We start from the raw sequence: 19,939 nt of genomic DNA on the forward strand, positions 1-19,939 counted from the left end.
ATGATCTAGTCAGCTATAGCTTGCAATATTGATTTGACCAAGAAAATGAAGTTTCGAGGCAGACCGAGGAAAGGCCTTGATGTTAATATTGTTTCCCTCTTGAATATAGCAAGTGGAAAAAGAGTTTAGCACGCATATGTACAAATCAGTAGACCTAGCAAGTTAAACACGCATTTGCACAAATCAGTAGATCTAGCAGGCGTATAAAAGCTTGATGTGGAGCCTGTATTTGGAGAAATTTTGCATTAATTGAATTGCTTTAACATAAATGGAATGTAAGTTCACAATATTAAAGTTTTAATATAAGATGATAAGCATTCATATTGATCTACAAACATGGGAATCAGTAGTACAAGATTAAGGGATGACCCAAAAAAAAAAAAAAAAAAAAGAGCTCTGGAGCTTCATCAAGGTCTCCACCCATTTGCGAGCGCTCTTGTAAATTAGTACAGTCTCTCATGAGAAATTTATGTGAGGTATCCTTTCCTCTAGTGTTGTGGGATGGTTTTGTCTTTAGTCTGTTAACTGAGATTCTGTTTGATATTACTCTTTAGAGTAAAAATAGGTGTGTTTTAAAAAAATATTATTTAAAATAATTTTAAATAACAATTTTGTTATGTACTATTTTATGATTAAAATATATTAAATTTATTTTAATTAATATTTTAAATAAAATAATTTTCTTAATAGCAAATTTTATGGTAAAGCCAAACAGATTATAAGAGGGGAAAAAAAGAAAAAAAAGATGGCTATTATTGAATGGTTGAACAAGTAAGAAATTGAGAGAAGTGTTTGAAAAGAAATCCGTAATTCAAAAAGGTTAAGGTTTGGCAAAAGCATTTGAAAGTTTTGAGTATTGTAAGGTTTGATTCCACTATTTATAGATGTAATAATGGTAAAATTCCAACCTAGAACTATAAGGTCCCCTTCAGCCACATTTTTCATAGACTTCTCTTCCTTCAATTTAAACCATCCATCTTAAAAATATTATGTTGCTTGACCAATTATACACTATCAATACAAAATAACATGTTAATTATAAATCCAAAATTTATATCTAAAAACAGATATTAATTTATTAAAAAAATTTAATTATTTAAAATTCCATTTATTCTATAAAAAAAATATATATATATTTTTTTTAAAAAAAATATTTTTTATATTATATCTAAAATTCATAATTAAATCAGATCTAATAAAAGAAAAATCTCCTGCCCTTCATTGCAATTTCCCCATTAATTAATGGGATGTGATATCAGCCGTTTTGCAATTTGCATCTATGGAGGAGCCTTTAGCTTCTGACCTTTTTCCGCATCGCCTCCTTGGCTTTTCCACATCCAAATCCAATTTAATACAAATCTTAATCGCCTAATTCTATCACCGCAAAATGATATTTTTGAATGCCTCAGTTTCATATTATGATTTAAAAATAATAAGTAGTGGAGATGCACGTACTTAATTTTTTAACAACTAAATTTGATATTTGATAAGGGAAGTTTTCGCCTCAATCTCATCTTTTATAAGATGGAGACAAGAGAGCCTGTTCCCGCCACAGATCCGTTGCCATCCTAATTTCAATTTTCCCTTTTTTTTTTTTTTTAAAGTAAAAGATTTGGCAGTACCTAAACATGTAAGACAGAAGTGTCGAATTCGCCGGCCGCCGCCTCTTAAAAAAAAAAAAAGAAATTGGCCTTTTTTTTTTTTAATTAATCATCTAGACCGCATGGTTTACTGATCTCAGAAAATCCAATCATCATCCTAAAAATGTGTGCCCCTTTTCTCTTCCCTTTCTCTTTTTTTATCTCTTCTTATTCTTAATATTCTCCAATAATTGATTTCCGGGGAACAAACAGAAAACTGATAATTTTGCTTGACACTCGTTGTTGATGCTGCTAACAACACCACGGTATTGATACATCCAACAAGTATGGACTCAGCTCAACGTCGCATTCAAGCCATTAACGCACATCTTGTTGCCGCCGGCGACTCTCCTTCTCAGCTCCTTCTTAACCCCACAGCCGGCGAGTTCTTCTCAGGTAACTCTCTATTCTAGATACAATATATATTTTTTCAATGTGTATATGTAGATATCAGTGCCTTTTACTTTGGAAAAAGATCCATCCTTTTAGGTGGTGGTCCCTGTTCTTCTGGTGTTGACTTGTATTTTCTTTTGCCCCTTCTTTTGATTTCATTGATTGGAGGAGGTGACTTCGATTTTCCGTGGGGTCAGTTGTAGCATATGGAAAGCAGAAATTCCACAAGGATAACCATTATAAATAGGACACCATTCATATTACAATTTATTTTGGTTATAGTTTGAAGGATATCATTGTTTGTTATTAAGATCGGAGTACCTTTTTTTTTTATTGAATCAATTATTCTTATTTGGAGTTTGTGTTCTTTGCATCATATCTTTATGTATTTATTTTTTCTTGTTTCGTTTTTTTTTTTAATCGTAGCTTTCTGGTTTTAAATATTTCCCATTTATTACTCTTTTATGGGTTCCAACCAAGAGCAAAAATTTGAGCAGATGGAGCTTGAAGATTAATTTTGGACCCTGGGAATCTTATGCCTACTGTATTTCTGTGTGTCAATTTGTGGTGATGTGTTTTAAGTTCAACAGTTAATGTAAACCATGTTGTTTGGGAACGAAGGGTACGAGGTCTATTTTCCTCATTCCAGTCAAGAATCCAGAAAGCTATTAGTCGGGTTGATGCTTTAGAGGTTTTGGAATAAATAGATGACTAAATTAGATCTTCCAAAAGGTGCAAAATAAATGAAAATGGCTTCTTTCTACCTTAAGATTGAATTCCAGTGGTCAGATAGTGGTAGGCATCTAGTAACTTTCATTCCGAGGATGATGTCTTAAGCTAAGTTAGACCATTCCCTGAGTATGTAAATTATAAGGCAGAGAAACATTGGAATAGTGCCCTTGAACTTTGTCTCAAAGTGTTACAAGGTGGGGTGGATTTAAGGCGGTCTTTAGGTTTAGATCTTAAAAAAATGAGAGAGAGAGAGAGAGAATGCCCTGTGTTTCTTGAAAGCGTTAATTGTCAATTGCGTATATGGTTTCTTGACTGCCTTGGCCATAGGATGTGGGCAGCAGCTCAACCATTTGATCAAATTGTTATCATAAAGGTTATCTGTTAGATTTTGAAATTTGTAGTTGTGGGACATGCTGTTTTAGGTTGGGATTTCTCACTTTTTCTGATAATAGCAAAAAAAATTTATTTGGAGAGGAGGAAATCTAGTACAATTGAGAGGAAAGTATCCTTGTGACAAAATTAGAAAAGAAATATTCAAAGGAGAATAAAGGGCTCTTCAATCCCATTGAACATTAGTTCAGGTACCTTTCTAAAAGAACAACGAAGAACACTGCCAGGATGCCAAAATATATCCTAGCCTGATCAGTGGTATTGGAAAGTATTTATCTTTAAAATTTTTTCATTCTTCCATTCCAATGCAATAAACGATTGTCAACACACTGCACAAAATATCTCTTCTTTAACCTCTCAAAATCTCTGAAGTTGGAATGCATTAATGCCTTCAAAATTTTATTTCAATGTTTTAAAAGCCTCTTCCAAATACTTTGCACGGCAGAACAATGTAAAAATAGATGACCATGAGTGGAACAACTATGATATCACATAAAACATGTCAACAGAACATCAGTCATTGATATTAGTCTGATCAAGTCCATACCAAAAAAATAATCTTAAGTGTTTCTTCCTGAATCTTGGTTGACTGCATATCTTTGGTTTGTGAGTATATCTTTTTACCTGTCATGTTTTTGTTGTGTATATATACATTAATACTGTCAACGCTGACATTGCACTCTGAGCAGAGCAGGGTTACAGTGTTGTGCTTCCAGAGAAGTTACAGGAGGGAAAATGGAATGTATACAGGTATGTATTTACCAGAATTATTGACTTTATCTCCATTTTCCCATCAGAGCTATTGACTGTCTTCATTTTCCCTGAGCTTTTATTAGGTGTTATTTATTTATTTATTTATTTTTTCCGTGGCAGGTCTGTCCATTCTCCTTTGAAGCTTGTGAGCAGATTTCCTGATCATCCTGATATTGGTACATTGCATGATAATTTTGTGTAAGAATCCTTTCTTTTATAGAATTTATGCTTGAGGTTTCTTAAGTTCCACTTGAATTATGTGTCAAATGTAGACCATTCAGTTACTTTTGTCTTTAGAAGCTTCATGGTTTCTCCAACTTTGTGACTGTAGGCATTCTGTTGATGCTTTCCGGGATTACAAATATCTAGGCACACGAATTCGGGTTGATGGAACCATTGGAGAGTAAGTCTCATATGAAGTTAAATTAAGTTTACAAATTTGAGGTTATCTCATGTCTTTTGATTCATTTTTCCTAGGTATAAATGGATGACATATGGAGAAGTGGGTACTGCACGGACAGCAGTAGGTTCTGGCCTAATGTATCATGGAATACCAAATGTGAGAATCCAAAAGGCAATATGTGCTAAAAATAAGCTCCATCTGTACTTCTTGGTGTTGATTTAGCTTTTCAACTACATTTGCATATGACATGCAATTTTCTAACTGGCACTCTTAGGCTGGCCCTTTTTGATACCTGTTTATTATTGGTTTCAATGTGACAGGGATCTTGCATTGGATTTTATTTTATCAACAGACCAGAATGGCTCATTGTTGATCATGCCTGCTCTGCATACTCTTATATATCAGTTCCTTTATATGATACTCTTGGTCCGTGAATGATTAAAAAAGAATTTAGATTTGATCTTTGCCTGCTCCTTTGGATCGTAAATAAATTCTTGTTTTCTCTGCAGGTCCAGATGCTGTCAAGTATATTGTAAATCATGCTGATGTGCGGGCTATATTTTGCGTGCCCCAAACATTGACCCCTGTGAGTTAAATTTATGCCCTTCTTTGGTGGTCTTGAAGATACAATCTTATGTGAAGCCCTGAGGGTGCTAAACTTCGTTGCATATAAACTGGAAATTTAGTGATATATGTACTCTTTTCTTACAGTTTCAATTTCTGTTGCTTAGCAGTTTTTGCAATCATAGATTTAATATAATAAAAAATGACAGTGCTTTCAATGAGGTTTAGAATCTGGATCATGTAGCACATGCAGTAGCCAATCTAGAGAAAATGGTAATGGGTTTCATGCTTTATGAGTGCTTTTTGAATTAGCAATCACTTGATGTTTGAAATTAAGTGTTTGATTGTCAATGAATATATCTCTTGTGAGTATCCTCCTGCACTATTTTTCACTGTATCCCTTGAATTTTGCAGTTGTTGAGCTTCTTGTCTGAAATTTCAACTGTACGTCTGATTGTGGTAAGAAAGCCTGCTGGTCTTCCTTTACTTTGAACAGAATGAAATTAAATTTGACGGATTATTTTCCATATCAATGCCAAGCTTGGTCTTGAGTGTTTTCATTTGCTTTTCCTCTAAAACAGGTTGTTGGAGGGATGGATGATCAAATGCCATCTCTTCCATCATCAACTGGAGTTCAAGTTATAACATATTCAAAACTACTTAGTCAGGTAATTGCACATCCCTTCTTGTTATGATGCCCTTGATTATGTTTAGTGTCACTGACATGAGCATAATTATGTGTATTGTTAACTAACACTCCAAAAGTATTAGATGTCAGAATATGTGATTTCTCTTCTCTCTCTCTCTCTCTCTCTCTCTCTCTCTGGAAAAGCCTATTAAGTGCTGTGTGTGATTTTCTTTTAAGACACTTGTTTGATGGGTATATACTATATACAAGAAACCTTGACCTGTTGGGTCCCATAAAAAGGTGCAGGAAAATGGAAGAATTGGTTAGAGTGCATGGTTAGCTGATCCCAAGGGCTGTTGAGGTTATTTATTCCAAAAGTTTAAGCTCTCAGAATATGAACCTAACATGATACTAAAAATCCATTTTTGATGTCATTCTGATTATTTTCCTTTAGCATTCATGAATAACTTGAACTGAGATTAGATACTGCATAATTTTATTTCTATTTATCAGAAATTTCTTTGAAGGTTAAGGGAAGCATCGCCTTATGTGATTTTATTCTTAGTCTTCCCTGCATTTCCATGTTAACTTTATTATTTTAACTTTTGCCTCTTGATTTATTTTCTGTGCAGTGATAGTGGTTACATGTGTTTTCATGTAGCAATATTTTCATCAGTTATTGTATTGTATTAGTGACACCTTGCCTGTCTAGAATATTAGCGACTAAAATGGAGCTATGAGTGAACTCTTAGCCTTCCATTTAATTCATTTTGTGTGCTTTTAGAGTTGATATTATGAATTCTGGTGTACTTGTTCATATTCCTGTATCTGGATTTTTGGGAATTCATGTTACCCTTACTTGTAGATCAACTGTTACTTTTTATTTATCAAGTTGCTTCCAAGGTTATGTTGTGATATTGCACGTTTGTTAGTTTTTCTTTATCACTAACGTAACTACTTTCTCATATGAATGGCTGCCTTTTAGGGCCGCAGTAATCCTCAGCCTTTTTGCCCGCCAAAACCTGAGGATGTTGCTACAATTTGCTATACAAGTGGTACAACAGGGACACCAAAGGTATGAATATGAATGCTACATGAATTTCAAGTTTCTGATTTTGAAGCTAGAGATTTCTGGAATTGTTTTAACTGAGTGTTACAATTGGAACCCAATTTTATTATGATAAACTTTGCCAAGGGTGCCGCGTTGACCCATGGAAACTTGATTGCAAATGTTGCTGGGGCCAGTATTGCTACTAAATTTTACCCATCAGATGTGTGAGTACCTCTTGCTTTGTCTATCACATAATATATGCAAGTGAAGTGCCAACTGAACTGCGTTGTGTGATTTTGGCAGTTACATATCATATCTGCCTTTGGCACACATTTATGAACGGGCAAACCAGGTCATGACAGCATATTATGGAGTTGCTGTTGGATTCTACCAGGGAGTATGATATTTAACTAAACATTTCTCTCCTTTATACCTCGAAATTGTACCATTGCATTATGCTTTGCATAATGGCTAACTTGATAAAGTAGATCACATTTTTCATGTAGTCATTCTGATCCAAGTTAAGTAGCCCATGCATTATCAATTTATCTATGAAGCAGCAAACATAGTTTTCAGCCGTATGATTGCTTTTGCTATTAGCTGGTAAACTCTGATTTCTATAGAGCAATAAATGTATGGTAACCTTTGTATGCAGGATAATATGAAACTACTGGATGATATGGCTGCTCTAAGACCCACTATCTTTTGCAGTGTTCCTCGGCTGTATAATAGAATATATGCTGGGTGAAGTTACTGACAATTACTGCTGAATTAATCCATTTTATTGCAACTACTGTCTTTGTATGATAATTGAGCCACCTATTTTTGCAGTATTACTAATGCTGTAAAGACATCTGGGGCATTAAGGGAAAGGTTATTCAATGCAGCCTACAATGCGAAGAAGCAAGCAATTCTGAATGGTGGAGAATATTATTTCATATGACCTCTATTGCTTTAATCTTTTCCTGTTATATTCAAGAATTTTTGTACCTAGATTCAGTAGATTGTTAACTTTCATTTATCACTATACTAATTACAGATTCCGGTAGGAGACAGCAAAATTTGTGGGGTATAAATATTATATAGACCTCTTATGAGGATAGGCATTGCAGTTTATGAATTTAGCCTTGATCTCGCAAGGCAAGGTCATATTTTTTTCATTGTATGAAAGGTGGATTTTGAAGGTTGAGAATAGAGCATTAGATGAATCCGTGCTCAAGAAGATCAAATTTTATTTGTGCCTGAAATGATTCAGCTGACTGTGTAAGGCAGAATCTAATGTGCATGTATGTATGCATCTTATGTTGGCCGGGCTAAAAATTCAAATTTGTAGGTGAGGGTTCATATTTTGGTTGTATATCTCTAGTACTCGGTCTGTTTGTGCTTGAATGTGTTAAGGTTACCTTGTGATTAGCAAAAGGGGGAATGAACAAGATTTGAATAACACATCACTTGGTTGAGGAGAACTCGATAATAATAAAGAATCTCTCAAACTAAAAGTTTGAACTTGTAGGTGAAGGTTCAAAAGTATAATTTATACATTTACCACTAACAATGAAGGGCAACCTCCAGCAAGAGGCTTTTATCAACTGATTTAGAGGCATTAAAATGAGCAAACGTCTCTGACATGAGCAATAACTCAAAGTTTCAGCATGTTGTGTAATGATTAACTTCAAATGCAGCAATAAGGGGTATACCTAAAATGTTATAATTTTTAGAATTAAATTATGATAAGTCAAAAGTAAGGTTCTGTTTGTTGCTTTGATGTTTATCGGTTGTGCTATATTTACTGTTACAGGCAAGAGTCCATCTCTATATTTGTTGCTTAGATGTTTATCAGTTGTGCTATATTTACTGTTGCAGGCAAGAGTCCATCTCCAATGTGGGACAGATTGGTGTTCAATAAGATAAGGGAAAGACTAGGTGGTCGAGTTCGTTTCATGGCATCAGGTGCTTCACCCTTGTCTCCTGATGTCATGGAGTTCTTGAAGATGTAAGTTGATTAATTTTTGCATATTAAGCATTATCGGAATGGCTTTTTCCCACTTTCATTTTATGATAATATCCGTTTTTCTTTTTCTTTGCAGCTGCTTTGGTGGCCGTGTAACTGAAGGATATGGAATGACTGAGACTTCTTGTGTTATAAGCGCCATGGATGAGGGTGACAACCTAACTGGCCATGTTGGCTCTCCTAATCCAGCCTGCGGTGAGTTATGAGGATTATGGAGTGTTATTACAGACCTAACAAATTGCCTTTCTTGTGAGTTCATGACATGTTCTCTTGGTATGGGACAAGGTTATTATTATTTATTTTTCTTTTTCAGAAATAAAGCTTGTGGATGTTCCAGAAATGAACTACACATCTGAAGATTTGCCCTATCCTCGTGGGGAAATCTGTGTAAGGGGTCCCATTGTTTTCCAAGGCTATCATAAAGATGAAGCACAAACGTACTCGCCTTATCTGTGGTCTGGTCTTTTGGTATTGAGTTGGTCATGCTATAAGTGTCTTTAACGAAATGATTTCACGCAGGAGAGAAGTAATTGATGAAGATGGATGGCTTCATACTGGAGATATAGGACTATGGTTACCTGGGGGTCGTCTGAAGATTATCGATAGGTGAAATTATGTCTCTAAGATATTACTTGGATGAATTGATAATGATTATTGAATCAAAGGCATATTTCATAGATTCCCATTTACATTAGAAGCACTGTACTTGAGCTTGTATTAGAACTTTAATTATGCGGAAATAGTCAGCCTTGAGATCACTCACTGTCTGTCTATAATTTGAGCCATTTAACTTTTGCTCATTGAAATGACAAGTTCAACTTGACTGGGCTTTTAGTTTCTGTATACACCATCAGAAGGTAGTTCTAAGATACCGAATATTTGTAAATTGTGGTAATTATGGATGCTTAGGTGCTTTTGCTCCTTCCAATGGAGTATGAATTCATGGAAAACATGTGTATGTATTCAGTGTTTTTCCAGTTGGAGTTTTGTACTTAAGTTTTGAAGCATATGTAGCTTTAAGCATTTTTAATAGAAACGCATGTGTTGGTACAGAAAGAAGAACATTTTTAAGCTGGCGCAGGGAGAGTACATAGCTCCGGAGAAAATTGAGAATGTTTACATTAAGTCCGAATTTATTGCCCAGTGCTTTGTGTATGGTAGGCAGATGAATTTTGACTATGCCTTTCTCATTCTGTGTATATATATATATATATATATATACTCTGATAGCTAACTCTAAATGTTCATATTGGCAGGGGACAGCCTGAACTCCTCTCTGGTAGCTATTGTTTCAGTGGACCCAGATATTTTGAAAGCATGGGCTGCTTCTGAAGGCATTAAGGTGGTAAATTTGTTTTTAGAAATTTGAATCTCATCGGAAAAATTGAATTGTTGACAATTTGACTTGCTGCTTATTGCATTCCAATTTTGCATTTTCTTATGAAGAAGAAATATAAAATTTTGAGCTTTTCTTTTTCACTCAATACATTTTATTATTTTTATCCTGGTGAAACTGTTGGATTCAGATGAATGTTTTATCTTTATATTTGAATTAGAAGGGGCTTCTTGGTTCTTAATTGAAAATAGTTGCAGGTTGATCACATGTAATGGTATGCTGACATGGTGGCCCTTCTCATAAATGTGGCTAATGCTTAATATAAACACGTGTCAACTCTTTTCTTTTTAATGAATCACTTGAGTTATTGTCTTCTTTTAAAACCACTAGTACTTTCAACGATTCATTTATCCTTCACCAGAACTTGCACATAAAATGTCCTTGTGGATCATGCACCCTACCATTTATACTTGTATTCTTCCTCTTGTCAAACAAGAGGCTTTAATGACCAACCCCAATATGATAAGAAAGGATCATAGAGAAACTCAACCAATCTGTTTTTATTAGCAAGTCCTGGTCTAGAATTTTTGTTCTGCTCAAAAGAGTCAATTGTGGTAATCTTTTAATTTTATCTGCCTTTCATCATTATTTGAGAGTGAAAATTTATTTGGGGTATAAATTTTACATGCAGCCATTGTTTCATTTTAGTTATTATACTTTAATTTGTTTCAATAAAATCAGTCATCTTTTATTTTTTGTTCATTGACGGTTACTCAGATCAGAATTCAATAAAATTTCTAGCAAAACTCTTATATGGTATGTCTTACTTGGCTTTAAATCATAAAAGAAAATTATATCTTTGTCACGTCTGATTAAAATTTATTTATTTCTTTGGTTTTCTAATATCTAAAAATAGTGATTCGTAAATGTAATAAATAGCATAGAGATAAAATTTATTTCTTTCTTTGGTTTTTTAATCTGATTTTGCAAGGAGATAAATTTTTTATAATTTATAGCCACATAAGACGCTATACAGAAGTTTCATCAGAGACTCTGCCGAATTCTTGTTTGAGTGATTGCTAGTAAAAAAAAACATAAAAAATGAGTGATTTTATTGAAATAAATTAAAGTATAATGATTGAAATGAAATAATTAACAAAATTGAATGACTATTGGAGAAATTTATCCTTTAATTGAATGGTCGTTTTCCTTTTTTCTTCTTTTATTTATTTATTTATTTTTTTTTGGAAAGAGGCTGAAGTAACATTTGCACGCATTGTTGATGTCTGCCTGTAACTATATACTAATTATTGTCTGGCAATTTGTGAGTGTAGTATGAAAATTTGGAGCAGCTATGCAATAATCCAAGAGCGAGGGCTGCTGTTCTTGCAGACATGGATGTTGTTGGAAGAGAAGCTCAGGTAATGCATTGAATGAAATTATAGGGCAATCTATTTTAGTTATGCCTTGGAATTTTCACCTTAACCCTTCCAATTGATTGGCTAAATTTCTGGCAGCTCCGAGGTTTTGAATTTGTAAAAGCTGTGACTCTAGTGCTGGAACCATTTTTAATGGAAAATGGTCTTGTGACTCCAACATTGAAGGCAAGTGCTCATTTATAAACCTGTAAACAGATAAATGCTGTAGAGAAAAGACTAACTTGGCAGCTTCTCATTGAACCTATTTACTTTCAGATTAAAAGGCCTCAAGCAAAGGCATACTTTGAGAATGCAATATCAAGAATGTACGCAGAGCTTGCTACATCAGATCCCTCCCCTAAAGGCAAGTTGTGAAGTTGATAAGGAAAGCATACAAACATGGGCCAAGAATTTTACAACCTGCTTGACATGACAATAAGATCAACATCTCCAGATGTGACAGCGAAAGCCCTGGGAGTGTGTTCATTGTCCAATGATTCTGCAATATTCGCCTCCTGGAGATAGTTTCTATATGATTACTTTATTTTAAAAAAAAAATATAGATTATAAAATATATTTTATTTCATGAATTTTGGTAAATCAATTATTTATAAAAAAAAATTAAATTAACAAAAAAGCGACATTTCACAAATATACTGTATATATTATTTTCTATAAATAATATAATAAAATATTATTTTGAATTGATAATAAATGGTATTATACTTTTTTTTATTAAAATCAAATAGTTTAATTTATTGTTATTAATTTAATATAATTTCTTATTATATTAATTGTTATCTGCCAAATTTTAACAAAACTTAAAATAGCAATTTAATCAGAAAAAATATCCCACTCACTTGGGTTGGCTTTGAGCAAAGTGCTGTTGGTAAAAAGATGAGACGTTTACGTTTACCATCATGATAATGAATTAATGATGATGATGATTCCAAACCGATAGGTATAAAAGCATTAATGGCCATGGTGGAACCTTGCTCAACCCTCACTTTTTATGGGTGCATTTATTTTATATTTTCTAGTTTTCCTTTTTAAATATTTTTAAAGTTGAATGATAAAGTATTCAAATTACGATGACTTCAATTAAATTTAATTAAAATTAAATAAAAATAAAAATATTTTTTCAGCACCACCAATATACATTCCTTGTTCTCCAAATGACACTCAATGTCCACGTCCCACGTCACACTCGCCCTTGCGGTTTACACGTGTACGAAATAGAAGCGCACGCTTGAAGATCTCACAAACAGCTCACTGTAGGAGAACAGAACCCCTAGGTGCTATTTACCATCGCTGTGGAAAAAGAAAAAGAAAAAAAAATGAAAATTAAGATGTGGAGAGTCGAGTCAAATATTAACAGAAAAAGCTGACATAAAATCAGAGAGCAAACGCCAAATGCAACGGTTAGGAAATTTCCTAAGCTGTCTCTTGCCCTGCCTACCGACAAGGGTGTTGTTGGAATCGGATGGGTGAGAGTGTCCAGCCTCAATGACACAGAGATAGATAAGTGTTTCTCAATCTCACGTCGAACAAAAAAGGGTCCATTCGAGGGATAAGTGCTGCTTATCATTCAACTTATATGCGTGGCAAGGCATTTTGGAGGATGTCTGCGTGTAGAAGTAGGTGAGTGTATTGGCTAACTGTAGGCCCAATTTGTTGCTCAAGTGTTTGCGTTGAGAGAGCGCAACAAATGTGACTGTTCGGAAGTCCCCACTCCTATTGGCAGTTGATAAGGCCAAGCTCTTTTTTTGATAGGTGCTAGGAGCTAACTAGTGTGAATCAGGTACGTGATTTTAAGTGATTTTATTGAATATTAGATTAATTTGTGAAAAGAATTTTTAGAGTCCAAAAGTCATTTAGTGATATCTGATATCTATTTTATTGCTTTCAGGTACTGGATTAGCTGCAGTTTTCATTAACATATCTGTTGAGAACTTTGCCGGCTGGAAATTTTCGCTGACTTTTTCCATAATGCAGAAATCATATTTTGCTGGCTTTGTAGTATATGTATTAATTAACTTGCTTTAGTCTATTCATCTGTTTATATCATCACACAATTTGCACCTGAAGCTGCAGGATCTGGTATTCCTGAGATTAAGGGTTATCTGAATGGTGAGCTGCACATCTCACCAGCTTGTCTTACTCTCACTAGTCATTGAGTTGTTCCAGTTGAAATCTTCAAAGTTGACGATTGTCATTAAATATGCAGGAGTTCATATTCATGGCATTCTACTTTTCAGAACCTTGATTGGAAAGGTTTAATGGCACTCCTTATTTTCTTCATTGAGATTTTTATTTTATCTCGATTTCAATTTTAATTTTTCCTTTAGATATTCGGAAGCATCAGTTCTGTGGGAGGTGGTCTTGCTCTAGGCAAAGAAGGTCCTCTTGTTCATACTGGCGCTTGTATTGCTTCATTGCTTGGACAAGTAAATTTACTGCGTTGCACAATTAAAATATATTTTGGGCAACTTTTTAGTGTTTGCCCAACAAACTAAGTTTCTCTTTGCCAATTTAGGGTGGATCCACTAAACATCATCTAAGTTCTAGGTGGCTACAAGTTTTCAAGAGTGACCGTGATCGCTGATATCTTGTGAGTAACTTGTGCTTTCATATAGACTTAAGGTTTAACTTTTTGCAATGGCAGATTGAATCTTTTGGATTTGCTTGTGTGGGTACTGGATCTCCTTGGCAACTCATCTACATGCAAATTTGTTGTACACCAGTAGTTGTGTATTATATTAACTTGGATACTGTCTTTTTTTTTTTTCATATGGTCATGTAATTATGGTAGCTTCATTTTCTGAGAATAGAGGTGATACACTTCCTTTTTTTATGCATTTTTCATTTTTCTAATGTTTTGAAAAGGTAACCTGTGTGTATTATTTGCATTGGAAGAAGTTACATCTTGGTAAGAAGGTTGTATTCTTTGATTGAATGGTTAATAACTTAACAAAAGTGACTGTTATCGGAGTAAAAAATTAAAAAAAAAATGATAAAAAACACTTTGATTATTGTTGGATGCCATCACATTTTTAGTGTGCCAGCATGGTTTATTTTTCTTTTCCTTTTCCTTTTATGCTCATATATTGTTACCATCTGCCAGTGTGTTTTAAACATTTACTTGTTTTGCTTTAATTTTTGGCGATTTGGTCAGTCTACCTCAGTGCCTCTATTTGTGTGAGAAATTTGAATGCTTCCTACACTTATTTCTGTTTTGCCCTTGAAGGTGGAAGAGGCAACTTATGTGGTGTGTCTTCTTTACTTCTGCAATTGTGGCTGTGGTCGTGCGACTGCAATGGGATGGTGTAAGAGAGTGTGGGCATTTTGGCTCAGGTGGCTTTGTAATATGGGACATATCAGAGTTGAGATCTAGACTTTTCTCTGTATGGTTATTCCTGCTGTGAGCTTTTACTGGTTATCTAAGTCGTATCTGTTATTATTTTTTTGGACAGTGGTCAAGAGGACTACTCTTTCTCAGAGTTACTTCCAATGGCGGTCATTGGGGTTATTGGTGGTCTACTAGGTACATTACCATACCCGTTAATTGCTCTTCCTTTAACACAATGCATACAGTTTTTTATTGGTTTAATTTCTTCTCTTTTTAAATTTTAGGAGCTTTATTTAACCAGCTAACACTTTACATAACTCACTGGCGCCAAAATTATTTACACAAGAAGTCTAACAGATTGAAGGTAAAATTTAGGAACAACCATGGGAACACTTTTTGTTTTCTCTGCATACTTATTTGGTTCTTTTGTTTATGCACTTTTATCTCTCATTTTACTTCCTATACTCCAACTGTAATTATTGTAATGTTACAGGTTATTGAAGCATGCCTTATCTCCGTGATAACTTCAGCTATTTCTTTTGGACTGCCACTTCTAAGAAAATGCAGTCCATGCCGTGAAGCAGATACTGACTCTGGTCATTGAGTGCCCAAGGCCTCCAGGAATGTACGGAAATTATGTAAATGTAAGATCTGGCCTTATAATTCACTCTTTTTTTTCTTTTTTTTTTTTTGATGATTTTATCTTACTTTTTATACGCGTGGCACAATTGTCTCTGAAATTCTTCTGATTATGCTATGCTGTTACTTGAGTCTAATAGTTGGTGATACGGCATTTTATGCTTTCTTGATACAGCTTTAAGGCATTCTTGTCTATTTTATGATATGCAGTTCTACTGTGACAAGAACAAGGAATACAATGATCTTGCAACCATTTTCTTTAATACTCAGGTTTCATTAGGATCTTAAAGGCCTTTTTCTTGTTTGGCATTCTAGTTTCTTACTTCATTTCCTTGGTTTTCATTCTAATACAATTATATATGTTGTTGCAGGATGATGCCATGAGGAATCTGTTTAGTGCAAAGACGATCCATGAGTTCAGTGCCCAAAGTTTACTGACATTTCTGGTGTTATATTTTTCTTCTTAAAGTTTACATGAGAAGACTAGTCTTATTTGATTTTTGTTAAACCGGTGCAATTAATTCTCAAAGCTCTGAGCTTTCTGCCTTTCTAGTTATTATGCTATTCAAATTCTCTTCAATATCAATCTGTTTATTGGTAAAGTAACCAAGGATAGTTTAGGATCATATTTTAACATCTATGTAGTTACTCCTGACAGGGCATTTTAGGTGATGCATGACATATATTTTATTTAAATGACATTTAATTGAGTGAATCTTTGTCAATTCTTCGTGATGTTTGCAGGTAATGTTTTACACCCTGGCAGTGGTGACATTTGGCATGGCAGTTCCTGCTGGTCAGTTTGTTCCTGGAATAATGATAGGGTCAACATATGGACGCCTTATTGGCATTTTTGTCGTTAAATTTTACAACAAGCTCAACATTGAGGAGGGAACGTTAGTCTCTTGCTTTGGTTCCGTGAAATTTTCAACAGTAAGACATGTATTCCATTGATGATATTTAGCACTCATTTTCCACAAATAAACAATGACCAAAAAGGTTGGTTTCTGTGGTTACATTTTTAGTGGGTTTAAAAATTTGTATCTTAAAACTTGTCCCTTCATTCAATTATTATTATTTTTGGTGTTCCCTGCTTAATATGTCTATTGGACCTCTGCCTTCTTTCTGTAAGGAACTATACATCTTGTGCTGTCATTTTCTTCTGGTGAATTTGTAGTTACGCTCTGTTGGGTGCTGCTTCCTTCCTTTGAGGTTCAATGTGGATGACAGTCTCATTATGTGTCATCATGGTTGAGATCTCGAACAACTTGAAAGTTTTGCCTCTAATCATGCTTGTTCTCCTTATATCAAAGGTATACTTTTGAATTGCTTTGGATTTTTATTGATGGAGGCTCTATGAATTTATTTTTGTCTTTCCTCACTGCAGGCTGTTGGTGATGCTTTTAATGAAGGTCTATATGAAGCACAGGCCCAATTGAGAGGCATTCCCTTACTGGAATCCAGACCTAAGTACAAGATGAGAAAAATGACAGCAAGGGAAGCTTGTGGAATTCAGAAGGTTATTTTCATTCAAATGCTTCTCATTTTTTGTCTGCTGTTCTCAGGTTGCTATCATAAACAGCATTATGAGTGTTTAAACATAATCATAAGCAGAACCTTTGTCTGTGTATATTTTCTATGACTGCCATTGTCCTGGGTGTTTGAAATTTGAACACTTCAAGCCAATCGAAGCTTGTCATGGCTTTCTTGATTCTTTTTTTCTTTCCCTCCCTTTTGTGCTGCTCACTTTTTCTCATCTCAATGATTGGTTTAATCCCATCTTTTGAAGGTTGTCTCCTTTCCTCGTGTTGCTAAGGTTGCAGATGTGCTTTCTATTTTACAGAGCGATAAACACAATGGCTTTCCTGTAAGCTTTGCATCCATTTTTATCATATTCTGTTTATACTCAGGATTTGTAAAAGTATATGCTAATATTTTACTTCTTAGGTGATCGATCACATGAGAAATGGAGAAACCCTTGTAATTGGACTTGTACTTCGCAGGTAGAACTCTTAATTCACTGTTGGTATATGTTGTTTATTTGTTAGAAGCAGAGGCTGTACATTGTTTTAGCTGAACAAGCTAATTTTAGTTCTTGGTTTACATGCCAGCATTTGCTAGTGCTTCTCCAGTCTAAGGTAGATTTTCAGCATAGTCCTTTGCCCTGTGATCCCATATGTAGATCCAGGTCAATCAGGTAACTGGAGTCTCAATGCTACTTATTTTCATTTTTAGCATTATTTGATTTTGACCTCCACTTGCTCAAGATAGTTTTGGTTCTGTTCACTCAGGGACAATTTCAGCGGATTAGTGAAACCTGCTTCCAGTAAAGGAATTTCAATAGAGGATATTCATCTTAGTTCAGATGACTTGGAAATGTACATAGATCTTGCCCCATTTTTGAATCCTTCTCCATATGTTGTCCCTGAGGATATGTCTTTAACAAAGGTGAATGAAATTTTCTTATATCTTTTTATTATGGTTCAACCTGCAAGTGTGGTTTGTTCATCTCCCATTTAAGATGATAAATTATGTATTTTGCCAATGGAATAGGTATATAATCTTTTTCACCAGCTGGGATTGAGACATATTTGTCGTCCCTCGTGCTTCACATGTTATTGGCTTGATTACTAGAAAGGATTTGCTTATTGAGGTATGTTAACGGGATTGCCTTTCTGTATATTTTTAATTTAAATGGAACCCGTGGCAATTGCCCTTTGATGGTTTGTACTGTAGGATAATGAGGATTCAGCTAGCAGGGAGGTCCAATCAACTAGTGTAAGGTCTCTATGCTGCTTTACTCGTGTTTGTTTTGTGCATCTGAGAAATTGTGAATTTTATTTAGGAAATGATTTTTCTTTCTGGGGCACCTTCACAACAGTATGAAATGATCATGCTTCTTTAGACGCACTTGAACTTTGTTGATTAAATTGATGTGGACACCACCTTGTGTACTAGGCCACAAATTCATAGATGAATGATGGTGGCGGCATTAGAAGCGTGCATGGTAGACAGCAAGAGAAGTTTCTTGTGTCCATGAATTGGACATATGAAGTGATGGCACGCTTTGGTATATATCTCCAACCCCAACCCCGGCGGCTTTCCCCCCGGCCCCCGCCCGCCGCACACACCCTCCCCCCTCCCTGCCGCCCCCCCCCCCTTTCTTAATAGTTAATACCATATCATTAACTTCTGTAGACTATTTAGAGTTGCTATAGGATATCAGTATTTTTTACTTGTCAAAATCTCAATTTTCTTTTATTCATATTATGAAATCAATTTACTTATCTATGCTTAAATTTCAGTGTGGACATGGTGATAATGTTATGTAAATTTGCGGTTTTGTTTCCGTTGTCTTACCAAGTGAATTTATTGCCATAAATATCGTTTGCGTGAATATAGAGCAGTGATGCAGCGTTTGGTTTATTTTCTGCATTTTGATCCTCTTTAATTATCTGGTGTCAAGACTTCATCATTTAGATAGAAGAATGTTCAATAGGAATACGGACATAGAGCGCCCACTTCTTAACGGCCTTCGGGTCCAAATTCATGTGCCTGATTGAAAATGCTGTGCAATCTTTCCTACTGGGATCACACTCCTGGCAGATACTGTTGATCAATCATATCCTTCAAGGCCATTCCTTTTTGCATGGTCCATTTTTTCCCCTGGCATCAAATTATTTGTTCTGTAAATCGTCCTAGGTTGTAGGGTTTAATATTGTCTATTACTTGCTCCCGTCAAATTATTTTGTTGTACTGCAACCTTTTACTAATTAATATACATGTACGGACACTTTTTCCTGATATTTTTACCGACTGCTACCTCCTCCATTGTTGAGATTATCTTGCAACAGTAGATTGTCCTTCTAGAACTTGCATTTTGGCACATGAAGCGAACAAGAAAGCCGGTTTTTTTTGGATTAAGGGGGGTGTTTAACATATCCTATGAAAATTAGTTTATAAGTTAATTTAAATTTATAAATAGTTAAAATTTTAAATAATTACGTATTTGATTAAAATGGTTATAAGTGTATAAGCAGCTGATGTGTATGATAGAAAAAAACTTATAAGTATATTTATTATTAAAATGACTAAAAATATATATTAAATAAGATTTATGGTGAAATTTTAAAAATTAAATGAGGATAATTTGAAATTATAAGCATATGATTTATAAGCATCAAAATGAAAAATCTTTTTATTATTTTTTTTCTCTTTAAAAATAAATTTATTGATGTGCTTACGAGGGAGTCAAGAATTTTCATTAATTTTAAAGCCTTGAAACATGTTCATCACAAACATGTAAGGTGGATGTATAAGTAGTTGATGTATAAATTTATTTGATTTCATAAATTTATTTGATTAAAATGGTTATAAATATATAAGCAGTTGAAATGTATGATAAAAAAAAAAACTTATAAGTATATTATAAGCACCAAAATGAAAAAAATTTTTATTATTTTTTTCTCTTTAAAAGTAAATTTATTGATGTGCCTACAAAGGGGTTAAATTTTTTTATCAATTTTAAAACCTTGAAACATATTCATCACAAGCATGTAAGATGGAAAGAACATAAACTCTTTCATTATGGTTGTGTAGGCTTAGCGAAAACAAAAGAATTAAGCCTATTTG

The 19,939-nt window shown here is 34.4% G+C and overlaps 1 protein-coding gene and 1 pseudogene across 1 annotated transcript; both read left to right on the plus strand.

The window, feature by feature from the left end:
- The first annotated feature begins 1,722 nt into the window (after positions 1-1,722).
- On the plus strand, positions 1,723-11,909 carry LOC110632809 (long chain acyl-CoA synthetase 6, peroxisomal). Its single transcript, XM_021781138.2, has 23 exons — positions 1,723-2,036; positions 3,845-3,905; positions 4,029-4,106; positions 4,240-4,311; positions 4,386-4,467; positions 4,632-4,737; positions 4,821-4,897; positions 5,290-5,334; positions 5,457-5,543; positions 6,489-6,578; positions 6,699-6,778; positions 6,858-6,951; positions 7,210-7,298; positions 7,386-7,474; positions 8,418-8,547; positions 8,642-8,760; positions 8,879-9,002; positions 9,085-9,171; positions 9,619-9,722; positions 9,822-9,907; positions 11,236-11,322; positions 11,419-11,505; positions 11,596-11,909. The coding sequence occupies exons 1-23, from the start codon at positions 1,928-1,930 to the stop codon at positions 11,692-11,694; spliced, it is 2,082 nt and encodes a 693-aa protein (XP_021636830.2). The 5' UTR covers positions 1,723-1,927; the 3' UTR covers positions 11,695-11,909.
- A 1,297-nt stretch (positions 11,910-13,206) lies between these two features.
- LOC110632803 (chloride channel protein CLC-d-like) lies at positions 13,207-19,113 on the plus strand (annotated as a pseudogene).
- The last annotated feature ends 826 nt before the right edge of the window (positions 19,114-19,939 follow it).

The sequence above is a fragment of the Hevea brasiliensis genome, chromosome 4 (assembly GCF_030052815.1).
Source record: "Hevea brasiliensis isolate MT/VB/25A 57/8 chromosome 4, ASM3005281v1, whole genome shotgun sequence".
Classification (NCBI taxonomy): domain Eukaryota; kingdom Viridiplantae; phylum Streptophyta; class Magnoliopsida; order Malpighiales; family Euphorbiaceae; genus Hevea; species Hevea brasiliensis.

Bases quoted from the DNA above. Each gene is read 5' to 3' on its own strand.
- LOC110632809 (XM_021781138.2), top strand. From the start codon at position 1,928: ATGGACTCAGCTCAACGTCGCATTCAAGCCATTAACGCACATCTTGTT. The intron at 4,107-4,239 runs GTAAGAATCCTT...TTGTGACTGTAG, and splicing joins ACATTGCATGATAATTTTGT to GCATTCTGTTGATGCTTTCC. The intron at 8,548-8,641 runs GTAAGTTGATTA...TTTTCTTTGCAG, and splicing joins GTCATGGAGTTCTTGAAGAT to CTGCTTTGGTGGCCGTGTAA.